Source organism: Neltuma alba, unplaced genomic scaffold (genome assembly GCF_004799145.2).
Source record: "Neltuma alba isolate B1F8T4 unplaced genomic scaffold, ASM479914v2 tig00012322_pilon, whole genome shotgun sequence".
NCBI lineage: Eukaryota > Viridiplantae > Streptophyta > Magnoliopsida > Fabales > Fabaceae > Neltuma > Neltuma alba.
Genome location: NW_021636833.1, coordinates 100,894 through 120,518, shown reverse-complemented (window position 1 = coordinate 120,518; position 19,625 = coordinate 100,894). Strand labels below are relative to the sequence as shown.

At 35.2% G+C, this 19,625-nt stretch overlaps 3 protein-coding genes across 7 annotated transcripts in view; 1 reads left to right on the top strand and 2 right to left on the bottom strand.

Annotated features, from left to right (window-relative positions):
• Nucleotides 1–27: 27 nt before the first annotated feature.
• On the bottom strand, nt 28–19,121 carry LOC114726020 (syncoilin-like). 3 transcript variants are annotated; one of them, XM_028912589.1, is made up of 5 exons: nt 19,111–19,121; nt 1,044–1,383; nt 794–904; nt 606–686; nt 28–338 (listed from the first exon to the last, which is right to left on the bottom strand). In XM_028912589.1, exons 2-5 carry the CDS (start codon nt 1,248–1,250, stop codon nt 264–266), a joined length of 474 nt encoding a protein of 157 aa, XP_028768422.1. In that variant the 5' UTR covers nt 1,251–1,383; nt 19,111–19,121; the 3' UTR covers nt 28–263. The 3 variants fall into 3 exon arrangements, with proteins under 3 accessions (XP_028768422.1, XP_028768421.1, XP_028768423.1); XM_028912588.1 differs by lacking the exon at nt 19,111–19,121 and having other exon boundaries at nt 1,044–1,470; XM_028912590.1 differs by lacking the exons at nt 606–686; nt 19,111–19,121 and having other exon boundaries at nt 1,044–1,470.
• Nucleotides 4,964–19,556, top strand: LOC114726018 (uncharacterized). 2 transcript variants are annotated; one of them, XM_028912587.1, is made up of 3 exons: nt 4,964–7,782; nt 9,821–10,192; nt 19,546–19,556. In XM_028912587.1, exons 1-2 carry the CDS (start codon nt 5,522–5,524, stop codon nt 10,170–10,172), a joined length of 2,613 nt encoding a protein of 870 aa, XP_028768420.1. In that variant the 5' UTR covers nt 4,964–5,521; the 3' UTR covers nt 10,173–10,192; nt 19,546–19,556. The 2 variants fall into 2 exon arrangements, with proteins under 2 accessions (XP_028768420.1, XP_028768419.1); XM_028912586.1 differs by lacking the exon at nt 19,546–19,556 and adding an exon at nt 10,425–11,022 and having other exon boundaries at nt 9,821–10,131.
• The window catches only part of LOC114726017 (pleiotropic drug resistance protein 2), a 25,507-nt gene continuing 17,919 nt past the window's right edge, over nt 12,038–19,625 (bottom strand). The window contains exons 14-21 of one of the 2 annotated variants that reach the window (XM_028912584.1): nt 16,277–16,609; nt 15,492–15,782; nt 15,187–15,270; nt 14,803–14,936; nt 14,499–14,726; nt 13,913–14,084; nt 13,365–13,619; nt 12,038–12,529 (exon numbers count right to left, since the gene is read on the bottom strand). In XM_028912584.1, coding sequence (XP_028768417.1) covers nt 12,260–12,529; nt 13,365–13,619; nt 13,913–14,084; nt 14,499–14,726; nt 14,803–14,936; nt 15,187–15,270; nt 15,492–15,782; nt 16,277–16,609 — 1,767 coding nt within the window. In that variant the 3' untranslated portion in view covers nt 12,038–12,259. The remainder of the gene's footprint in view (nt 12,530–13,364; nt 13,620–13,912; nt 14,085–14,498; nt 14,727–14,802; nt 14,937–15,186; nt 15,271–15,491; nt 15,783–16,276; nt 16,610–19,625) is intronic. The other variant, XM_028912583.1, reaches the window with a different exon arrangement.

Genomic DNA, 19,625 nt, shown 5'->3' with positions numbered 1-19,625 from the left:
GCATTTTAACCATGAGATTTGGCCTAATTAAAGGATCAGCTTTGCTGATTGATTTAAAATTATGATGCGTATGAAAAGGATTCCGGCAATACTTAACTTCTCTTTGGTTGACATCTTAAAAGAAAATTCTTGAACAATATAAACGCAAGTAAACGTATACAAGCAACAAAGTGGAAAAATGGATCAAGCTACATTTTTTTTCTTGGCCAAAAAATAGATGAAGCTAATCAATAAACTTAGCGGCTGCCACTGTAACTTTTGTTTCAATTCATGGATTCTATAGTCCTGCTCAGCTCCTCCAGCTTCGTCATCCTTATTCTTTCACTCTCAGTCAATAGCTAACAATAAATTAGCAGATAAAGTCACAATAAATAAATAAAATTGAAGAAATTGAATTGGAATGATCATTATGAGGTCTCAAGGAGAGAATATAATTATAAAAAAGTCCGACAACAAGTGAGGAGTACGGGTTTGTTGTCATTTCATATATCAGAAGTTGTTATTGAATGTTGTTCACTTGTTACGAGACTTTTTGGAGACTATATTCATTCTTTAGGATCTTATAATTTTTTGCATAGAATTTCAATATATTGAATGTATTGTACCTCCATTAATGCTGTAATCAGATGACCTCTCTCTTTATTCTTCTCGTTGAAAGCTTCCAAGGCTTCTCTATACTCTTTCTCCTATCATTCAATTTCAAAATTCAGATTCCCTTTTGATCGTTCTTCATTTTCTGACCAACAAATTCTTAAAAATAAAAAAAAAAATTTTTGCTCATAAATTTTTGTACCTTTTTCTGGCAACTCTGTCCTAGTGGCTTCAAATCTTTGTTAGCCATATCGATTTTCTTTCGTACCATTGCTACTTCCTTTCTCAGGGGATCTTCCAACACTTCAAGCTCCTTCAAGATTGAAAGAAACAAACAAGAATCTTCATTATGATCTCTTAATATAAGCCTTTTTGCATAAAATATTCATGAACAGCATGCAAGTTTTGTCTTAGTTATAATATATGTGTGGGAGTCAGATAATGAAACTTACTTCCCAAATATGTGCTAAGCGCTTTGTCTCTTCTTCAGCACGACCAAGTTGTCGTTCAACTTTCTCTCTAACCTCCATCTTCCTTCTCTCTATCTCTTCTTCTTTAGCTTGAAATGTAGAAATGGCCAACTTTGATATCTGCTCATCCTCATAATCTTCTATTGATAGCCTCCCACTGCTTCCAATACTATTCCCAATGTTCTTCATCTTCTAATTAAATCCCCCTCCCTCTCTCTCTGCAAAACTAGCTCCTCAGAACTCTTCTTCTCTGGTTTTTATGTCTCAGCAGGTTGGCACTTTGTTTTCCCTTTACTTCAAAACTAGCCTTCTCTCTTGACTTCTGGAAGCAGCAAAGAGAATACCCTCCTTTTTAGTGGAAGTTTTGAAATGCATTCAAGAGGATCTCACTAATATCTCAGCGCTGAATGTTTCACCTGAGAATCTGAAACTAATCTTCTGAGATTGAATTTGCAGAAAAAAAAGGTGAGGTTTTTATAAGGCATGCCATTGGATATATACACTTTATGACATACCCTTTTGCTTTTCTTAGGAGTGACTTCTACTCTTCAATCCTGAGTTAGCTGTAATGGACACAGAATAATGAAGTGGCTACATATGACTTAATATTGAAGTTGTTCCTTTACGCAAAAGGATATTCTGATTTAGGCAACAATTGTTACTTACTTTTCATCTTTATGCCAAGTCAACCTTAGAAATTACATAATCCTATTTTATTACATTCATTATCACGAACACTCCAACAACTTGAGTTCAAGCAGGTTTTTTGGGCATGTGTAAGGTCTACTACTTTACCATTATCAATATCATTCTGCAGAATAAAAGAATTTCTTCATGTATTATACAAAGAAGCTTCTGTTAAACTTTTTTTTCTTATAAAGTTTGGTGGTATCACTTTTACGTGCTTATATATCTGCTTTCATGTAATATATTCCCATTGATTCATTCATCTTTGTTCATAAATTTAGTGTGTGTTCATTTTTTATTTTGTCAAAAGTCTGTTCATCAGAAGTTCACGTTTTATCGAAACTGAATTTTAGTAAAAGTTATAGTAATAGTACATAATTGACGTTTGAATGCATATTTTAAGAAATCAGTTTAATAAATTGAAACTTGTTTAGATAAATGTTTCATGTTGAAGAATGAGTACTATTTTTTTTTTAAATATTAGTTAAACAAAAAGCCAAAAGTAAGGCAAAGTAACTTCTAGCAAATGAAATTGATTTTTACACTAAAGAAAAAGTGGAGCTTCGAGACAACTTTTAGTAAGCCAGAACAAATTAACCCCCTTAGAAAGAGATGCGTTCAAAGGACCTTCATATGTGAAATGACCAAATTTTCTTTACTGCTGACAAAGTGCCATGGTAACTATTCTCTAATATTGTGTGATTTTTGATCCAATATTGTGTTATTTTAAGTCTCGCGTTGAAGTTATTAGTATAGGCATATGAGATATCACTTCTTGTTTTTAATACAAAATCCAGTTAACTAATTTAAAGACATTAATAAAAAGGAGAATTACAATCAAGTCCCACATAAGAGAAATGATTACTAAAAGGTCCCAATAATAACCTCAACAGTTTATAATGACAAATCCTATAGTGAGAATGACAACTTCTGGGACTCGTTTTTCAGTTATTTTTCTTATTTGGGATCTCATTGTAATTCTCCCTTGATAAAATTACTAAATTATTTTAAAGTGTTTATATTTATCGTTCTTATCTAAACTAATTTGCCTTATTTATAAATTGATATATAATTTAATGATGTATATAAGTATTTTATAGAGATCATATAATATATGCTATAATTAAGTACTACGTCTAGTTCTTAATATAGGAGCTAATTTGACTTTGAATTTGGACTTAAATATAATAATCTAATCAATTTTGTTTCTCATATTTATCTATTTTTTTAAAGTAGTCATTGCAGAAGTTGCTCATGTTAAATGTTCAATCAGATGACAGTCTTAACTAATACATGATTAGCAAAGGTATTTTACAGAAGACAACACCTAATTATCACAACTAACTAACTCAACAAACTTTTTTAATTTACTCAAATTAATCAACTAGTTTTTATATTAAAAACCGGAAGTAATAATTTAGTAACTTTTTTAAATTTCTCTAAATTAGTATATTCGATCTTATATTAAGGCCGGAAGTCATATAAACAAGATTATTTTCTTTGCTCACATCACCAGAGAAATTTAAACTTGTGATGTTCTGTAAGTTACTTAAATGCTTCTCTATTAAATCGTTCTTAATGATTTGTTCCCGTTTTTTCTTTTACACGTATTAAAATGCCCACTTTACAACTATTAATTTGCATAGCTAGAGATATGTGATTATAAGAGATTCTACTTAAACATTCTTTTTTCTTTCCATTAGAACATTAGATGAAATCAAATCATCTTTACATCATATAACGACAAGAACTTAATTAGTAAGTAAAATTAATCTTACTATTTTTTTTTTGGGATTTTGTGGAATACTAAAGAGAGTTTCTAACTTGGAGCGAATATCTCTTTCTTTGATAGGCAAAGCCACCTTGTTTAAACAATTCTAGTTGTCACTTTTGAATCATCCATTAATGGAATTTTACCATAATTTATATGGTTAACCTTTAATTCCCATTCAGTTTACTAGTATAACTATTAGCCAGCAAAATAGGACCAAAAATATAAAAAATGAAGAAAAATGATGCATATGATACTATCTCTCTCTCTCTCTCTCTCTATATATATATATATATATATATATATATATTTTGGTTAAGCTTCTCACTCTCTTTTTCATTGCTTTTCTCTTACTTTATGAAAATTACAAATTACTATCTCTGATTTTTAATATAAGAGCTAATTTAATTTTTAATTTGATTCTAAATATAAGACATAAATTATTTTGTTTTTCATATTTATTCATTCTTCTCCAAAGTAGTCCTTGTAGTAGTTACACATGTTAAATATTTTATTAAATATTAAAGCTAATACACTTGATTAGGAAAGATATTTTAGAAAAGACAACATCTATTTATTACAAATAATTTTAACAAACTTTTTTAATCTACTTAAATTTGTCAACTAACTCTTATATTACAGATCGAGAGTAGTATTTAAGAAGATTTAAATATACTCTGAAACCTTGACGTTTAGATTTGGACATTCCATATCTAAGAAGTTGTGAAAGACTAATTCCATATCTAAGAAGTTGTGAAAGACTAACTCTGGTCCTTATTATAGAATTTTGTTTTTAGACTATAAATAAAATCTTATAATTAGGACCGAAAATAGTGCAATTTTTGAAATAAAGGAGATTTAAAAATATCAATAAAAAAATAAATTAAAAATCTATAAAAAAAACTATAATTAAGTATCCATTATTGAAACGAATCTGTCATTTCAACACAATTTGTGACAATGGGAAAGTGATCCAAAAGCTTTAGATACGTTTGGTACGGGGAAAATTAGAAAAAAGAGAGAAAAATTTTTAATGAACTCAATCTAAAAAATAAAAAAATAGGATTAAAAAATTTAAATTAATTTGCTTGCTGTTTTATCTTATATATTTTTTTTTATCAAAATTTTATAATTTAGTTTTTCTAATTTTTAAGTCGAGCTTATTAAAAAAATTTTCCCTTCAATTTCCTCATACCAAAATTAATCTTTTCCCCTCATTTCCGTTATGGGAGCATTTATTTGCCACCTATGCATTGCCGTAGGATTGATCTTCAATGATTTAAAGTTGAAAGGCTCAATTAGAAATAAGTGAAAAGTATTGGGGCAAAGAAAGGTTAATTTCCCTAAAATATGCAAACAGTTAAACACAATTTCTTGTTTGCATTGCCCGTGTAGATAGGAGTGGGATGGCAAAGGCGGGTCGTCCAACTAAAATAAACCAATAAAACTGCTTTTACGTGAAAGAAATAATTTATTGGAAGCCCACCTTATGGCGCACAGATGATCAATCCGGTTCGGATGATCTCGAAGAAGAAACACTAAATCGTATGCTACTTTTCAGTCCGCTTCAGCAAAGATCATTCATCAGCGGCGACACTCTCTCTTGCAATCTCTCACTATCCTCTTGATTCGCCGAACACTGTTTCCTTGCTTGATTTAACTCTGCGAATTGTTCACGCTTTTCATCTGATCACCATGTGGAAGCTTACTGCTTCTTCCGAAAAGGTTTGAGAAATCTTGTTGATAGCTCGCTCTTTCATCTTTTTCCATGCATCACTGCTCTTGAATTTTCATTGATCTGTGTTTGCTAACGGATCCTTCAAGAACCTTGCTAGGGTTAGGGTTCGGGGATTGGGGTTGACCCTGTAATTCTGTTGCGGTGGTTGAAATTTTTGGATCGATTCGATTGATGGGACTTTTGTAATCTCCGTTGGATTTAAGAAATTGGGGGAAAAATTAAAAATTTAGGGTTTAAGGTTTATCTTTGTTTAGTGAGCTCACGATGCAATCTAGACGGCGTCAAGATCATATTACAGTATCTCCAACATCACGTGCTCAGCACCGCCTTGAACCGGGTTCTCACTCATATCGAAGACCTCGCCGTGATGGGTTGGATCGGGAGATCGGGCGTGAGAGGAACTTGAGTCCTCATAAGATAAATGAGCTGCGACGAGGTGCGGGTGCAAACAAAGGGGGTGATGATTTTGAGAGGAGGGATCATGACTGGCATTTGGGAGATCGTAGGAGCAGCCAGGCCAACTCCAGATCGCCTCCTATTGAACAAACGAGAAAAAGGCCACTTTTTGATGATGGGGTTAGGCGTAGAAGTTGTTCCCCGTCTCTGGGGATGAGACCAAGATATGAAATGGCCAAAACCACGGAATACTATGTTGATGGTGAAAATTTGGATACAAAGCATGTATATGGATATGACCATGATAACTCCACGGTTAATAGAGAGAAGGATTTAACTGATAGCAGATTAGGTGGTGGAACAGGCATGCTGGACCCTAAGTTGATGGTACATGAAAGTGAAGCACGAGGACCTTATGGGCCAATTCCTGATACAGGTCTAACATCTCAATATAAAGAAACTGACGGGCACTTGCCTCTATTGTCAAGGGGTGTAGATATGCAGAGACTTGAGTATGAGCGACTGCAGCATCGTGATTCACTATGTTCAGATAAGATGCCTGTTGCTGAATCTTACAAACGTGTAGAAAAGCCTATATTACATGCAACAGAAGTATCACGCCCATCAATATCACCTTCTTATATGAAGGATTATGTGAGTACTTCTCAGTTGAGGGATCATGGAAGCTCCTCTATAGGAATGCCAAGGAGTGATATATTATGTTCTCATCATGATGGCAACCATTTACCTGCATATTATGAACTGCCAAGGAGCAGCGGAAAACTCCCTGAACCTGTAGGGTATAGTGGATATGGACAAAGGCCCCTTATGGATAGTGCTAGAGATGCAGAACCTGGGCAGAGGAATGTTGGTCAGCAACGATGTGCTTTTAGTTCCACTAGGACTGAACAAGGAGAGTATCTTACTTCCAAATTACGGGTAGGTGCACAGGGTGATCGTGGGTATAAGTATGATGATTTCCATAGAAGGGTAACTCACCATGGACGCTTAGATTATGAGGAAGCTCAAATGGAATATGATAATAGAGAGTTGCCACCCTTTATTGTGAATCCTGTTCTAGATAGAAGTGGTCAAGGTGAAGAACATTTTGGTAATCACAGGAGAGGTTCTATAAATGACCATCCTGCATTACAAAAACAAAAGTACGTTGACTACCATGATATAGCCAGAACATCAATTGCATCAAAGCAAAGTGAGGATTGTTTGAATTCTGGTTATAATCATTTTGAAAGTGACAAGAGAATGCCACGAGAGTATGAAGCTTCATATCTGGCTGTATCTGAGGCTGAACGATCATCAATATTAAGATTGGAATATGAGTCGCAAAGAAATAGAGGTCCAGGTCTTCAGCAAGAAAGGTTAAATAATCCTTTGACTAAACATGATTCAGAAGCCCACAGACATGCTGCTAGAGTGCATGATATGAAACAGGGTCTTGGCATTCATGATCATTCAGACAGACAGTTGAAGAGAAAATACAATGCAGATGATGGTATGTATCTGAGTGATTCGAGAACCATAAAATCATATGATTGGGATTCACTGGAAGAATATCAAGATCCTTATGAGGATGAAGATTGGATAGACGATGAAGAAATGAATGTAATGCATTCATCTTATAATGTTCGACTTGACCATAAGTTCTATGGAAAGGACACAAGAGAATACAATGAATTGGGCATGGTAGAAGATTTCCCTCCTGATGACTGGTTACCATCTCAGCATTCTGTGGGACATTTGCAGCGGCATACATTTCGATTTCGTAAGTATTCCAATCAAAATGTAAAGAGTCATCCAAGATTTAATTCTTCAAGCTGGAATAAGCCCCAGCATTTCTCTAAAAGAAATGCATTTCATAAACAACCTAAAGTTTGGAAAAAATATCATGGTTATGATGAGAATGTGCGTACAACTAATGATGAGTTATCTGAGGATTTGACAAGTGCAACAGAATCTGAGCCAACAGAAGGCTCTGAGGAGTTTAATCAAAAGGTACAAGAAGCTTTCCTAATGTACTCCAAGAGGTTGAATGTGAACTCATCTGTTCAAAGGAGGTACAAAGAGCAAGGAAAAGCTGGTAGTTTGTTCTGCATCGTATGTGGTAGAAGGTCTGTTTTCTTTTCCACGCTGCTCTTTTTGTAAATGGAGCACTTCTGTTCACATATTGAATCAGGCGTTCTTTGGTATTTAACTTACAGGTGCAGTCAAGTATACATGCTATAATTTCTTATGACTATGCTTTGGCCCTTAGATGATAGGTTTCCCTAACTTTGAAGTATAACATGCTGCAATGTGATTCTTCTGTTTTTTAAGGTGGACACCCTGATGGATTTCTCGCATCAATTTTATCCTATGTCAATAGGATAAAATATTTGGTAAATAGCTACGTGGATGGACATGAGTTGTGAAGCTAGTGGCAGTGATGTCTGCTTATGAATGATGATGGAAGTTACTTGTATGTTGCCTGCTGTACTGTATAGCTTTTATATTGAGAATTTAGGGTAGGAGTTGTTGTTAGAGTTGATATCTAGTTGTATTGCCATGCAAAATGAGATGCCAAATAGCAATGTTGGCCTTTAGATGATTATAGCAAAGTAATACTGAGGAAGGAAAAGAAGGCAGTAAGGATAAGTTTTAACATATGCAAAAGAATTTTTTCAGAAGGAAAAATATGTAAAGGAGGATATGGTATCCTCTTAGTTAAAAAAGGACAAGGAGAAAATAAAAGAATCATGAAAATAACATTGTCCTCTAATTGCTTCACATATCTGATAAGGACACCCCTTAAAAAGTAACCAAGCAAAGACCACCAAAGGGGAGTGTAAAACACTATCCAAATCCACCACCAGCTTTGGTGACACCAAAACTTCATTAAATATGCGTGCATTCCTCTCCAACCAAATATACCATGTCCACTGCAGAGGCTGCATGCAACCTCAAGGCTTTGCCTTCCCTCATTGCTACTATAACACAAGTGTCTTTTCTGGGGAAACTGCTATGAGGTCAAAGCACACACCTTGCTTACGTAAAGGGAAAAGTAAAGTTCTTAAATGTTATTGAGAACACAAGTGTCTTTTCTGGGGAAACTGCAATGAGGTCAAAGCACACACCTTGCTTACGTAAAGGGAATAGTGAAGTTCTTAAATGTTATTGAGATATTTCCCTCAATTTCCTTAGCGTTTGGTGTTTGCCCTTCTATTTTGTTTCTCTGTTGGATTTGCCATGAGCTTGCTGAGTTTCCCAGTAAGGATGGTAGTAAATTTCTGTATGTGGTCGTGGAATGTATACAAGGATCAGGGTGCCATCAACCTTTTAGGCTAGATTGTACCGCACCATATGTTGCAGAAGGTCTGCTTTCTTTCTCTGTGATTCTTTTTGTCAATGGACACTTTTGTTCACATGTCAAATCAGGATCGATGGGGCACTAAACGTGCAGGTTCAGTCAAGTAGCTATGTTTTAATTATTTTCATTATGGTTTGGAGCTTAGGTGATAGATTTTATATAACTTTGAAGCAATATGTGTTTTTGTTGCGTTAGCTGTTTTTATGTTGAGTTGGAGGCTTAGGTGTTTTATTGGCGTCTGTGCCAATCCACGCCACTAGGATAAAAAATTTTATGAGCTGCTGTACTGACAGCATGCATTAAAGCTAATTTAGATGTGTTGTCTTTTTTTTTGTTATTGCATACTTTTGGCTTTTAACAAATTGTGAAACATATAATATTCTAGTTAATTGCTTAGCTTCAGGTAACTACAGCTTTACAAAGATCTGGATTGATTCTATTTTGGAAGGAAGAGAACACAGAAAGGATATTTGAGAAAAATTAAGTTCTTATTTTGTTTATCTGGAAAGAAATATCAATAACAAAATAACTGAACTCCCAAAGTTCATTTTGACACAGTCTTTAGTAATTATTGTATTTTCCTTCATAGGGAATCCTTGGACTTGCTCTTTTTTTTAAAAATAAAAAAAGCAGTAGTTGTTATATGCTTGTGAAGTTGAGACTGCCATCAGGATTTTATCTTGTTGAACTGAAGTTAATGGTTATGCTCCTGAGCTTTTTAATGGAGTGACATTGCATGTAATTGTCAATGTTTTAAAGTCGTAACTTGTATATATTTTATTTTATTTTTCTTTTTATTTCAGTTCCTCAAAGGAGTTCTTGGACACACAACGCCTCGTAACTCATGCCTTTATGTCCCATAAGGCTGGGTTGAGAATAGAGCACTTGGGTCTTCATAAAGCAATTTGTGTTCTGTTGGGATGGGATACTGTTGTTCCTCAAGACACAGTGACCTGGGTTCCCCAGGTTTTGCCTAATGCTGAAGCTCTGGCACAGAAGGAAGATTTAATTCTCTGGCCTCCTGTCGTTATCATCCATAATGTATCAATGTCTGATGACAACCCGCAAAAATGGAAGGTGGTAAGCATGGAAACAGTTGAGGCTTTCGTTAGAGGTGAGAGCTTTCCTTGGAATTTTTTTTACTTGGGTGGTTGAAAAAGGAAGAAACAAAACTAGTTGGAAAATCAATTTTCTGTTTCCCCCCTCATTTTCCACCCTTTCTGTAAAAGGATTTCATCTCTTTCCTTATCATCATATGTCGTGTAAATTCAGTTAATCTTGAAGATCTTGCGCTATTGCCTGGTCCTACGAAAGAAACTTTTATTCCTCACTGGAACCTCTATTAAAGATATGTTATCTTGTGAAAACTGCATTTTGAGCTTATCTTTAATTCATTGAAATTTGCAGGTAAAGGTTTTGTAAGGGGAAGAATCAAGGTATGCTTAGGGAAGCCTGCGGACCAAAGTGTTATTTTGGTGAAGTTCTTGGGTACTTTTGTTGGGCTGGGAGATGCAGAGAGGCTTAATAAATATCTTTCTGATTGCAAACGTGGAAGACTGGAATTTGAGAGAATAAAATCTAAAACTAGCAGATGCAGTGTTCTTGATGAAAAGGAAATACAGGGTGACAAAATGGAGGGCATTCTGTATGGTTATATAGGAATTGCCGAGGACTTGGATAAATTAGATTTTAATTCTAAGAAACGATGTATCATTAAGAGCAGAAAGGAGATTGAGCAGCTAGACAAGGATCCTGTCAAAGCCAATGAGAGGCGGTAGTTCGAGGTTAGCTCAAAGCTCTTACTGGGAATTTCATTTCCCTGGAAGTAAGAAAGTGGATGTGGTGTGCTAATTTCAGATTTAATTTGCCCTGTGCTTCTTTCAGTTGTTCTGTGTATGGATCAGTAAATTGGAATTTCACGAATCAATAGTACTTTGTCTTTTATGTGTTTAGTAATTTCCTATGTTCCAACAAAATCAAGCATCAAAAGCTTTCTTTACAATCTCATGCTTGTGTAGGTGGCAATGTATGCTATGATTTGAAAATTGAGGTAGTAGCTAATTGCCCTTCGTGATGGAAAATAATATTAAAAATCGATGCCATGAGAACTGGATCGGACTAACCGGTTGGATTGGGAACAGGTCACATGTCTGGTCTAGGCTAACAAACCGGATAGAGGCCCCGTTTGCTTTGCCATCACGTTTGAGGTTTTTTATAAGCACGTTTTAAGTAAATTGAGATAAAATTTTTTCACATATTTATCTCACATTCTATAAATCACGATTGAAAAGTTATTTGGTCTGTCAGGTTCAACATTTAAAATTTATATTTAAAATTACACTTAATTAATGTTTCTAAGCTAAAACTTATTCATACTTGTATATTTTAAGCATTGAAAAATGGAAAAAAAAATGTACAGGCAATTTGTGTGTATTCTGAGGTTATAAATGATCAAATAAGTACGTGTATTTTGGATGAGTGACTAATATTGCCTCTTTTACTATACATGACTTTTTTGGGTTTTAATATTTATTTTTATTATTACAAATGATCATTCCTTTTATTTTAAGCCTATATTATTTGCTTCTAAATGCGTTCCCAAGGTTGCGTCCTAGCTGTTGAGAGGACTTTGGAAGAATTTATCGAGCACCATCATTCTTTCTCCGAAGCAAAATATTTCTTATCTTTTTCAATTTTGAATATAAGAGTTAACAAAGATTTTCTTTCCGCTGCCTGTCTTGGTTCTAAATGTTATACTTCAATATATTTTGTCTGCCACATTTATAATTTTTTTGCCTAAACTTTATATATTAATCGCACATATTAGGGGGATTTCCTACCAAGGGAGTAGATTCTAATGTAAATGATTAAAATGATATTTCCAACATATTATAGGATTAGAGGGAGTAATAAATTGGAATTAGTATAAATTAAACTAATTTACAAGTAATTTTCTTAATATTTGTAAATTAGTCATTTAGTTCCTACATTTAGATCAAACAGAGTGATAAATTGGAATCAGTATAAACCACCTGTTACAGCATATGATAGAAGAATTTCTTAATTAAACATCACAAGTCAAATTGGAGAATGAATTAGTAACCGAAAATTAATGAACATTCTATATACTGCTGAAAAAAAAAAAGCTATCCGTATATGGTATTTGTTCTAGCAGTAGCCGGTATACAGCTATCTGGGGAAAAAAATCTTTCATGTCCACTTCTCATATTCATTAGCATTCCTTACCTTGTTTGGAAATTAAGGAACTTGATGCCATATGCAAATACAAAGACGAACAGAACAGCAAAGGCAATATGAGCAGCAGCAGCAACTCCAAGGAAACCATATTCATAGCCCATCTGCTTCTTAAGATAGTCTTTTAATGATATTGGTGTTGATCCAGGAACCTCTACGAAATTGTTTTTGTCACCAATTTGGGAAGTCACAATGCCATATGTAGTCCAAGCTGTTGGGCTTAACCAATAATACCACCTCCACCATATGGGAATTAGCTGCAAACACGAAAAGCTGGGCCAATTAGATTGATGCTAGATAGCCAAGAAGGTGAATAAATAATTTCCCAAGATACAACAAGATCAAAACTATTTACCCAATTACTATGAACTATTCACCCAAGTACTATAAAATTTGGATCTCAGTCTGACACAGACTAAAGGGCGGCTCAGTGCATAGGATCCCATCAGATTGGTTCTAGGAAGGGACAAATGGATGCAGTTTTATCCCCACCCACTGTTTCCAAAATTAGAACCCGTGATCTCCAGGTCACATGGCGACAACTTTCTATAAGAAAATAAGAAAATAACAACTGCAAGTGATGGGCTGCAGGTAGCTTGCCACACCTTGCACCTTTCCTAGACTAAGTTGTGTACTTCTAATGGAAAGTATTTTTGGATCTCAGTTTGATAGAGATGAGATCTAAATTTGTGATATTTGGGCACATAGTTTTGAACTTTTGATCTTCTAGTATCTTGGGAATGATGTTTTTTGGGAGCATCACGGTCAAATTGCCCAAGCAGGCAAATGTTACAGAATAGTACATCTTATCGCCTATATTTGAGTCACCCTAACTAATAATTATAACATAATCTAAGGCTTTGGTCAACAAACTAGAGAGAGTCGGTAGATTCAATCTATACAAGAGTTATTGTATCATATGGGCAATTTTACATGAATATCCACGTTATCATGATTAGACAAACTTATATTGTAACAGCTGATATTCTGTTTATGAACTGTGGACTGGAATATTTGTCTCCATAAGAAATGTGTACTCAAAGTATTATGATAAGAGAATTATAAAAATTGAATGGTAAGCACTATGCATACCCTCCTTGGGATAATGAAACCAGTGAAGAGGTTCCATAAGGAGAGAAAGAAGGACATAATGATTGCAGCAACTTGGGGGTTAGGTGTGAGAGCGACTGTCATCATCCCATAAAGCGTGTAGTAGACAAAGCACATGAAGAGAAAGTAGTAGAAGAACATGAACTTGTCAACTTGCCAGCTGAACCCCATCATTGAGAAAAGTATAAGGCTATACAAAAGCGTTTGGATTGCTACATAAATCATCTCAACTGCTACCTGCAGTGAAATTTTAGACCCAAGAGTAAGATCCCACGTGTCAAATCACCATAGTTCTCGAAACTTGAAAAACAGATCATGCTTCTATTTTATCTTTCCAGAGTTATCTTAATGATATAATGATCACTGAGAGCAAAATGTTTCATGGGATTGGAACAAAATCAAACTTTTGAATAGTGATGTGGTACAATCTGAGGGAGGTGCTACTGAAGTCATTGAGGACCAAAATGGGGTTTTACTGGATTCTAAACTGATTTTTCCCTCTTTGCAGTAAAAGGATCAGCTAGATTTACCTGAGCAAATGCATAAGGAATAGCTGAGTACATTCCAGCTGCTCTTTCACGGTAGAAAGCTGTTCTTTCTATAGCAACAACAGGTTGGACAGAGGAAGTGTTATAGGCTCCAAGGAAGAAAATAGCAGAATATATAGCACCAATGAGATTGAACAATTCTTGTTCCTTTTGTCTGCAGACACAATATTTGATCCCAAGTTTTTAATTTTTTCTTATTCATAAGCATGAAATCAGTTAGCATTGACGATTTAAGAAATGATTATTGGAATGCCATTCAAACAGTGTAAGCAGAGTCCATGTAGATGATTTTTTTGGTCATATGATTACGTTTTCTTCCATAAAACTTGTTCAGTTTGGGAAAACATTCTAATTATTACAAATATTTTCAATCCACTTATCTATTTACACTCCCTTTTACAATTTTGTTAGAAATATTACTAAAAGTATGATTGGCTTTCACTTAAGGGCTTAAACTCTTGAATCGAAATGGTCCACAACATGTTATAAAAGCCTCAACGATCAAGTAATCAGGAGTTAAGAGGTATTCCAAAAGCAAGATACTAACAAGGAGAACCCGTTGACATACATTTTATCACCTTCTTTCCAAAAAATAAGCCCAAACATGACCCCAACAATTACTGTTAAGAACAACCGGATGGCATTATATGGTGGATTCCTCCAATAGGACAAGTGTTGTTTCCAGAAGCAAGCTTTAGTTTGAGTAATGAATGGCTGGGAGTATGTGGTTGAGAAGTAAAGGTCCTTTGATCCTGGTGCTGGTGTGCTTTGGTCTTTAATAAGTTTCTGATTCCTCCTGGGAAACAAGAAAAGAAGGAAAGTAAGTGTGCCTAATTTCTGATGTTAGAAGGGATACCCTGGCTACTACTTACTGATATAATTCTGACTTGGTGTAGAGTCCTGCAAAGTCTACACCTAGTTGAGACTCAACAGCTGGAGAAGTGATATCCAACATCCACATAGCAGGATTATATCCGTCTTTGATCTTAGGAACTGATGGAATAGCCTGCAGAAGGGTGTAGACTAGAGCCTTAATCAGAAGGTTTTCTCTAATCTTTTGATAAAAATGCTTTCTTTTGTGCCCTAAATTCAAGTAATTCTCATGGTCTTATCACTACATGGCATGATAAAACCAGTAAATGCCTACCAGACTGTTATCTCCACAGAAAATGATAATTTCAATGCCCACTTATGGATACATTAGTGACAAAAATACTTGTTTACAAATTTATGCATCGCTAAGAATTCATACTCACTTCAAAGTACTCTATTAACCTCTGAGATTTCTGACCAAGGGGACCACTATACAGTACTTGGCCTCCTTTCTTCATCAAAAGCAGCTGAAGGCAAAATCAGATGAAATAGGTAAGCATGGTTCCTTTGTAACGATAATTTTGTATATATGTTTCGCATCCCAAATCTTGGAAAGTAATGGGACAAAACTCTGGGTGAAGTTCCTTGGAGGCTTGCCATTAATTCCTTCCACACGTCATAATTTATCAAAGAGCTTGATAGCAAACATATAAGAACTACAACTAAGTTCTTTTTTAGAGTCATATACCTCGTTGAAAGATTCAAATATGTCAATGCTTGGTTGATGAATTGTGCAGACAACAGTTCGCCCTGTATCCACCGTATTTCTGACAGTACGCATAACAACAGCTGCGGCTCTCGCATCAAGGCCAGATGTTGGCTCATCCATGAAGACTATAGAAGGATTAGCAACCAGCTCTACGGCGATGGTGAGTCTCTTCCTTTGCTCAATTGATAAACCATTTATTCCTGGAAGTCCTACTAGAAAGTCCTTCACTGAATGTAGCTCAACCAGCTCCATGACTTCTGTAACAAACATCTGCAATACAGAGAGAAGACTACCTAAGAATAGTTCTGTTGGAAACAATTGCAAAAGTGTCGCTGAGTAGCTGCAATATGATCCAGTAATACCTACGACCTTGCATGCTCACTTCGGTACCTACCAGACGAAGCCAAACAGTGATAAGTAGTTATGTATTTCTAACCCATTCAATCTGGGAATTATCGTATAAGAACATCTTGATGGGACTGGGAACTTCCATTTGAATGTCCCCTCTGCATCGAAGTTCATGATGGAAATTCTCAAATACATCGTTTAATGTGTGCACAAAATGTTCTTTTGGTAGGGAGTTTAATATGACTATTGATTTGAATCGTCAAAAAGATCATCAACTTTGAAGTCTAAGTTTTTAAGTAAATGCTTGTGAATACTTCAATCACAACTTCTAACACACCAATTTAGCACAAGCCTTACAGGTCTTGCGCTAGAAAATTAATTTTATAATCTCTAACCAGGGTAAACAAAAGCAATACCTTCTGTATTTCTCTTTTAACCTCCTTACCAAGACGCAGGCAAGCAGAAAAAATAAGAGATTCATAGATTGTGACGTTTGGAGAATGAATATCATTTTGCTCACAATAACCACTAATCCGAGCAAAAGTTGCTTGGTTCTTTGGGAAACCAGAAATGTTAATGTCTCCTTCAATATAACCACCAGTTTTTCGTCCAGCAAGAACATCCATCAAAGTGGTTTTTCCAGCACCACTTACACCAACTAGTGCAGTTAACACTCCCGGCCTGAAAGCTCCACTGACATCTCTTAGTAGTTGAAGCCTACTCGATTGAATTCCTTGCTTCTTCGTTTCCTGTGATGGAAACACTGTTACAACTCATAAATTCTTCTGAAAATTCAATTTTTTTATTAAATAATTTTGTAATAGAATCAAGTGTTGACCAATTTCTACTGCATGAATTTGTGATACCATAATGAATAACAATAGGAGAAGATTATTCAACTGAGAGAAGAGAGTGCAGTAGTTTACAGTTGGCATATCAATGTAGTAATTCACGTGATCAAAAGCAAGTGTGAGGGGCCGAAAAGGCAAGACCATTCCCTTCTTAGGTCTTGCAATTTCTTCTGTTTTCTGATTTACAATGTCCTTCTTGTCACCTGCAACCATCTCAGTGTATGAAAGCCAATGAGTTCTGTTTAGACTGAAAATACAAAAAATTTCAACAAAAGAATGAAAATTTCCAGCAGCCTTTTGGGGATTAAACATATGAAAAACTACCATATAGTTTTACTTTTTAACAGTTTATTTGCCAGAAAGCCGATGAGCTAAAGGTAAGAGTCGCTACCTTCAAATGAATTGTTAGCTGAATCTGAGGTATGTTGTCTGTTTTTCATTTCCCGTTTTTTGGTAGAGGATGATTCTGTCATGCTTGCCATTTTTTCATTCTCCTCGGTGATAATTGATTTAGAATCTTCAAACGCTGCAAATTAAATTTTTAAGACATTGTCTGAAACTGTCATTTATTATTGTTACAGAAAAAAATATTACTATGGATACTTACGGCTCAAAAATGTTAATGCAGCAATGAAACAAATGTTGAAAATCAGAGAAAAACCTAGCAAAGCACCAATACAGATCCAGTACCAGTATTCTTCAGTGAACATCCCTCTGGCCTTAAGAAGAGCCTTTCCAACTGTAGGTTCAGGTATTCTAGGGTCAATATTAGGCTGTCAAAAACATAAATCTACATCAATAAACTACAAGTCATACAATTTTGCAAGACAAAAACACTTGTGTTCATATTTTAAATGTCATACTGTGCTCCATCTTTTGTCAAGGAACTCATTGATGGCAATGGCATTTTGCCCATACATCATGGGAAACACATAATAACCCCATCTCATCCATGGTTTGATATCATCTGTAAAGGCAACAATCAAAACGTCACATACTATTTCAGATGATGCAATTACATGCATTTCAAGAAGTATTCCACCTGAAAGTTTAAGCTATCTGGTGAAGACCTATGAAAATGAGGACCAAATGCTATATTACTTAAAGAGAGGCTGTCATATCAGGTCAGTTACTACTTGCTCTCAGTAAGTTAAAAGTTAAAGCTCTTGTCTACATAACAATAAATAGTGATATATTTATTTTCTATCATGATTTCCCTTTGACCAGTGAAGCAGAAGTAGCAAAGCCAAAAAATGCTGCTTACCTTTGGCAACAATGAATCCACCAAGGACAAAAACAAGCAGGATTGTAAAGGTACCAAGAGTATTTGCCACAATCTGTGTTCTTCCAATTGCACCAATGAAGCGGAAAAGAGGTAAACCCATTTGATTCACACAAAAGAATGCCAAGAACTGACGAAAAAACCTGTGATCAATTTTTTTTTTCAAGACTCATATCATCAATTGTAGTTTGGAATTCAATAATACTAAATGATTAAAGAATATGTTTCAACTCAATTCTGTGTAATTGAAGTTGTATTGTTTCAACACAAAGTAATGGCACTATGTCGTTTCAACACAGCAAAAAATTATATTAACCACAAAATTTTAACACTTCGCATTCTATTTCACATAGTTTTGAAATTCAAAGATCTAGATCACCTGACAACTTGATCACAATAGATTCTGATCCCTACCTATTGGCAGCAGGAGCAAACCCAATGGGGTAATAAGTAAGGATGACCCATAATCCTGACTCCGTCAGAGAGAGAGGGATTCCAAGGACCCAAACGGGCAGTGCAAAAGACCATGCAGGATAAAACAAGAAATCTCTTTGCTTGAAGAAAACAGGAAGCCTAAAAACGATGAGCGAAAGTTCTGTCATTCCATTGAACATGACATTGAGAAGACTGAAGAACAGAGCACCGAAGAATTTCGTCCCATCTTCAAGTTGGCCATACTTCATTTCTGTTCTAAGAAACACTGTCAATGCTATCAAAGACATGATTATAAACTGAACAGCTCTAAAAATATATATGAATGAATTTCTCTTCATCAATAGCCATTCTCTAGCGAAGCAAACCCTGAAGAGTTCCCACCTCGAGATCCCATACTTCTCAGTCACCAATGCATCTGGATGAGTTCTACTTCTATCATAAGGAATTTGAAGCTCTCCATGAAGTTTTTGACCAATGTAGTACTTGTTGAAGTGATCTACAAACTCAGGCACACTAACATATTGGTAAGCTTTGTCCCTTCTAAACCAATACTGATCTTGGTCCTTCTTAGAAATAACTTCTTGTAAAAAATCTGCAACTCCCTTTCTTTCGGGGCATTTGAATCCTAAACTCTCGAAAAATTCCTGAACATTCTCTCGTGGACCTTGATAGACTATCTGACCTTCCGAAAGTAATATTATGTCATCAAAAAGGTCAAAAATTTCTGGTGCAGGTTGCAGAAGAGAGATTATCATTGTAAAATCCAGGATATGGACCATTTGTCTCATGAACTTGACAATTTGGAAGGTTGTAGAACTGTCCAAGCCAGTGGAGATACCATCCATGAAGAAAGCTTTTGCAGGCCCTACCAGCATCTCACCTGTAGGCTAGCACTTTTAAATGGAAGGCTGCGAAATGTGCCTTTTAAATGTTTTCAACCTATTGAAAATGTTGTTTTTCACCTAGACCTAATTCATTCGCGATCACTCGCAAAATCATCTGACATGTGTACAATCTGCCACTACCAAAATCATGTATTTGAAAAAGATTGACAGAACTTCAAAAGATAAATGATAAAATCAGAATAAATTATGATTATAGAAAGATTGGCACGAAGATTTTCGAACTCAAGGGACCAAACGAAATTTCATTCAAAATGAAGGAACCAAAAGTATATTGGATTCACTTTTTTCTCAT

Coding starts and splice junctions, on each gene's coding strand:
- LOC114726020 (XM_028912589.1), bottom strand. CDS start 1,250: ATGAAGAACATTGGGAATAGTATTGGAAGCAGTGGGAGGCTATCAATA. Junction 905..1,043: donor GCTTAGCACATATTTGGGAA/GTAAGTTTCATT, acceptor TCAATCTTGAAG/GAGCTTGAAGTGTTGGAAGA. Junction 339..605: donor TGATTACAGCATTAATGGAG/GTACAATACATT, acceptor ATTTATTGTTAG/CTATTGACTGAGAGTGAAAG.
- LOC114726018 (XM_028912586.1), top strand. CDS start 5,522: ATGCAATCTAGACGGCGTCAAGATCATATTACAGTATCTCCAACATCA. Junction 7,783..9,820: donor TGCATCGTATGTGGTAGAAG/GTCTGTTTTCTT, acceptor TTTTTATTTCAG/TTCCTCAAAGGAGTTCTTGG. Junction 10,132..10,424: donor AGTTGAGGCTTTCGTTAGAG/GTGAGAGCTTTC, acceptor TGAAATTTGCAG/GTAAAGGTTTTGTAAGGGGA.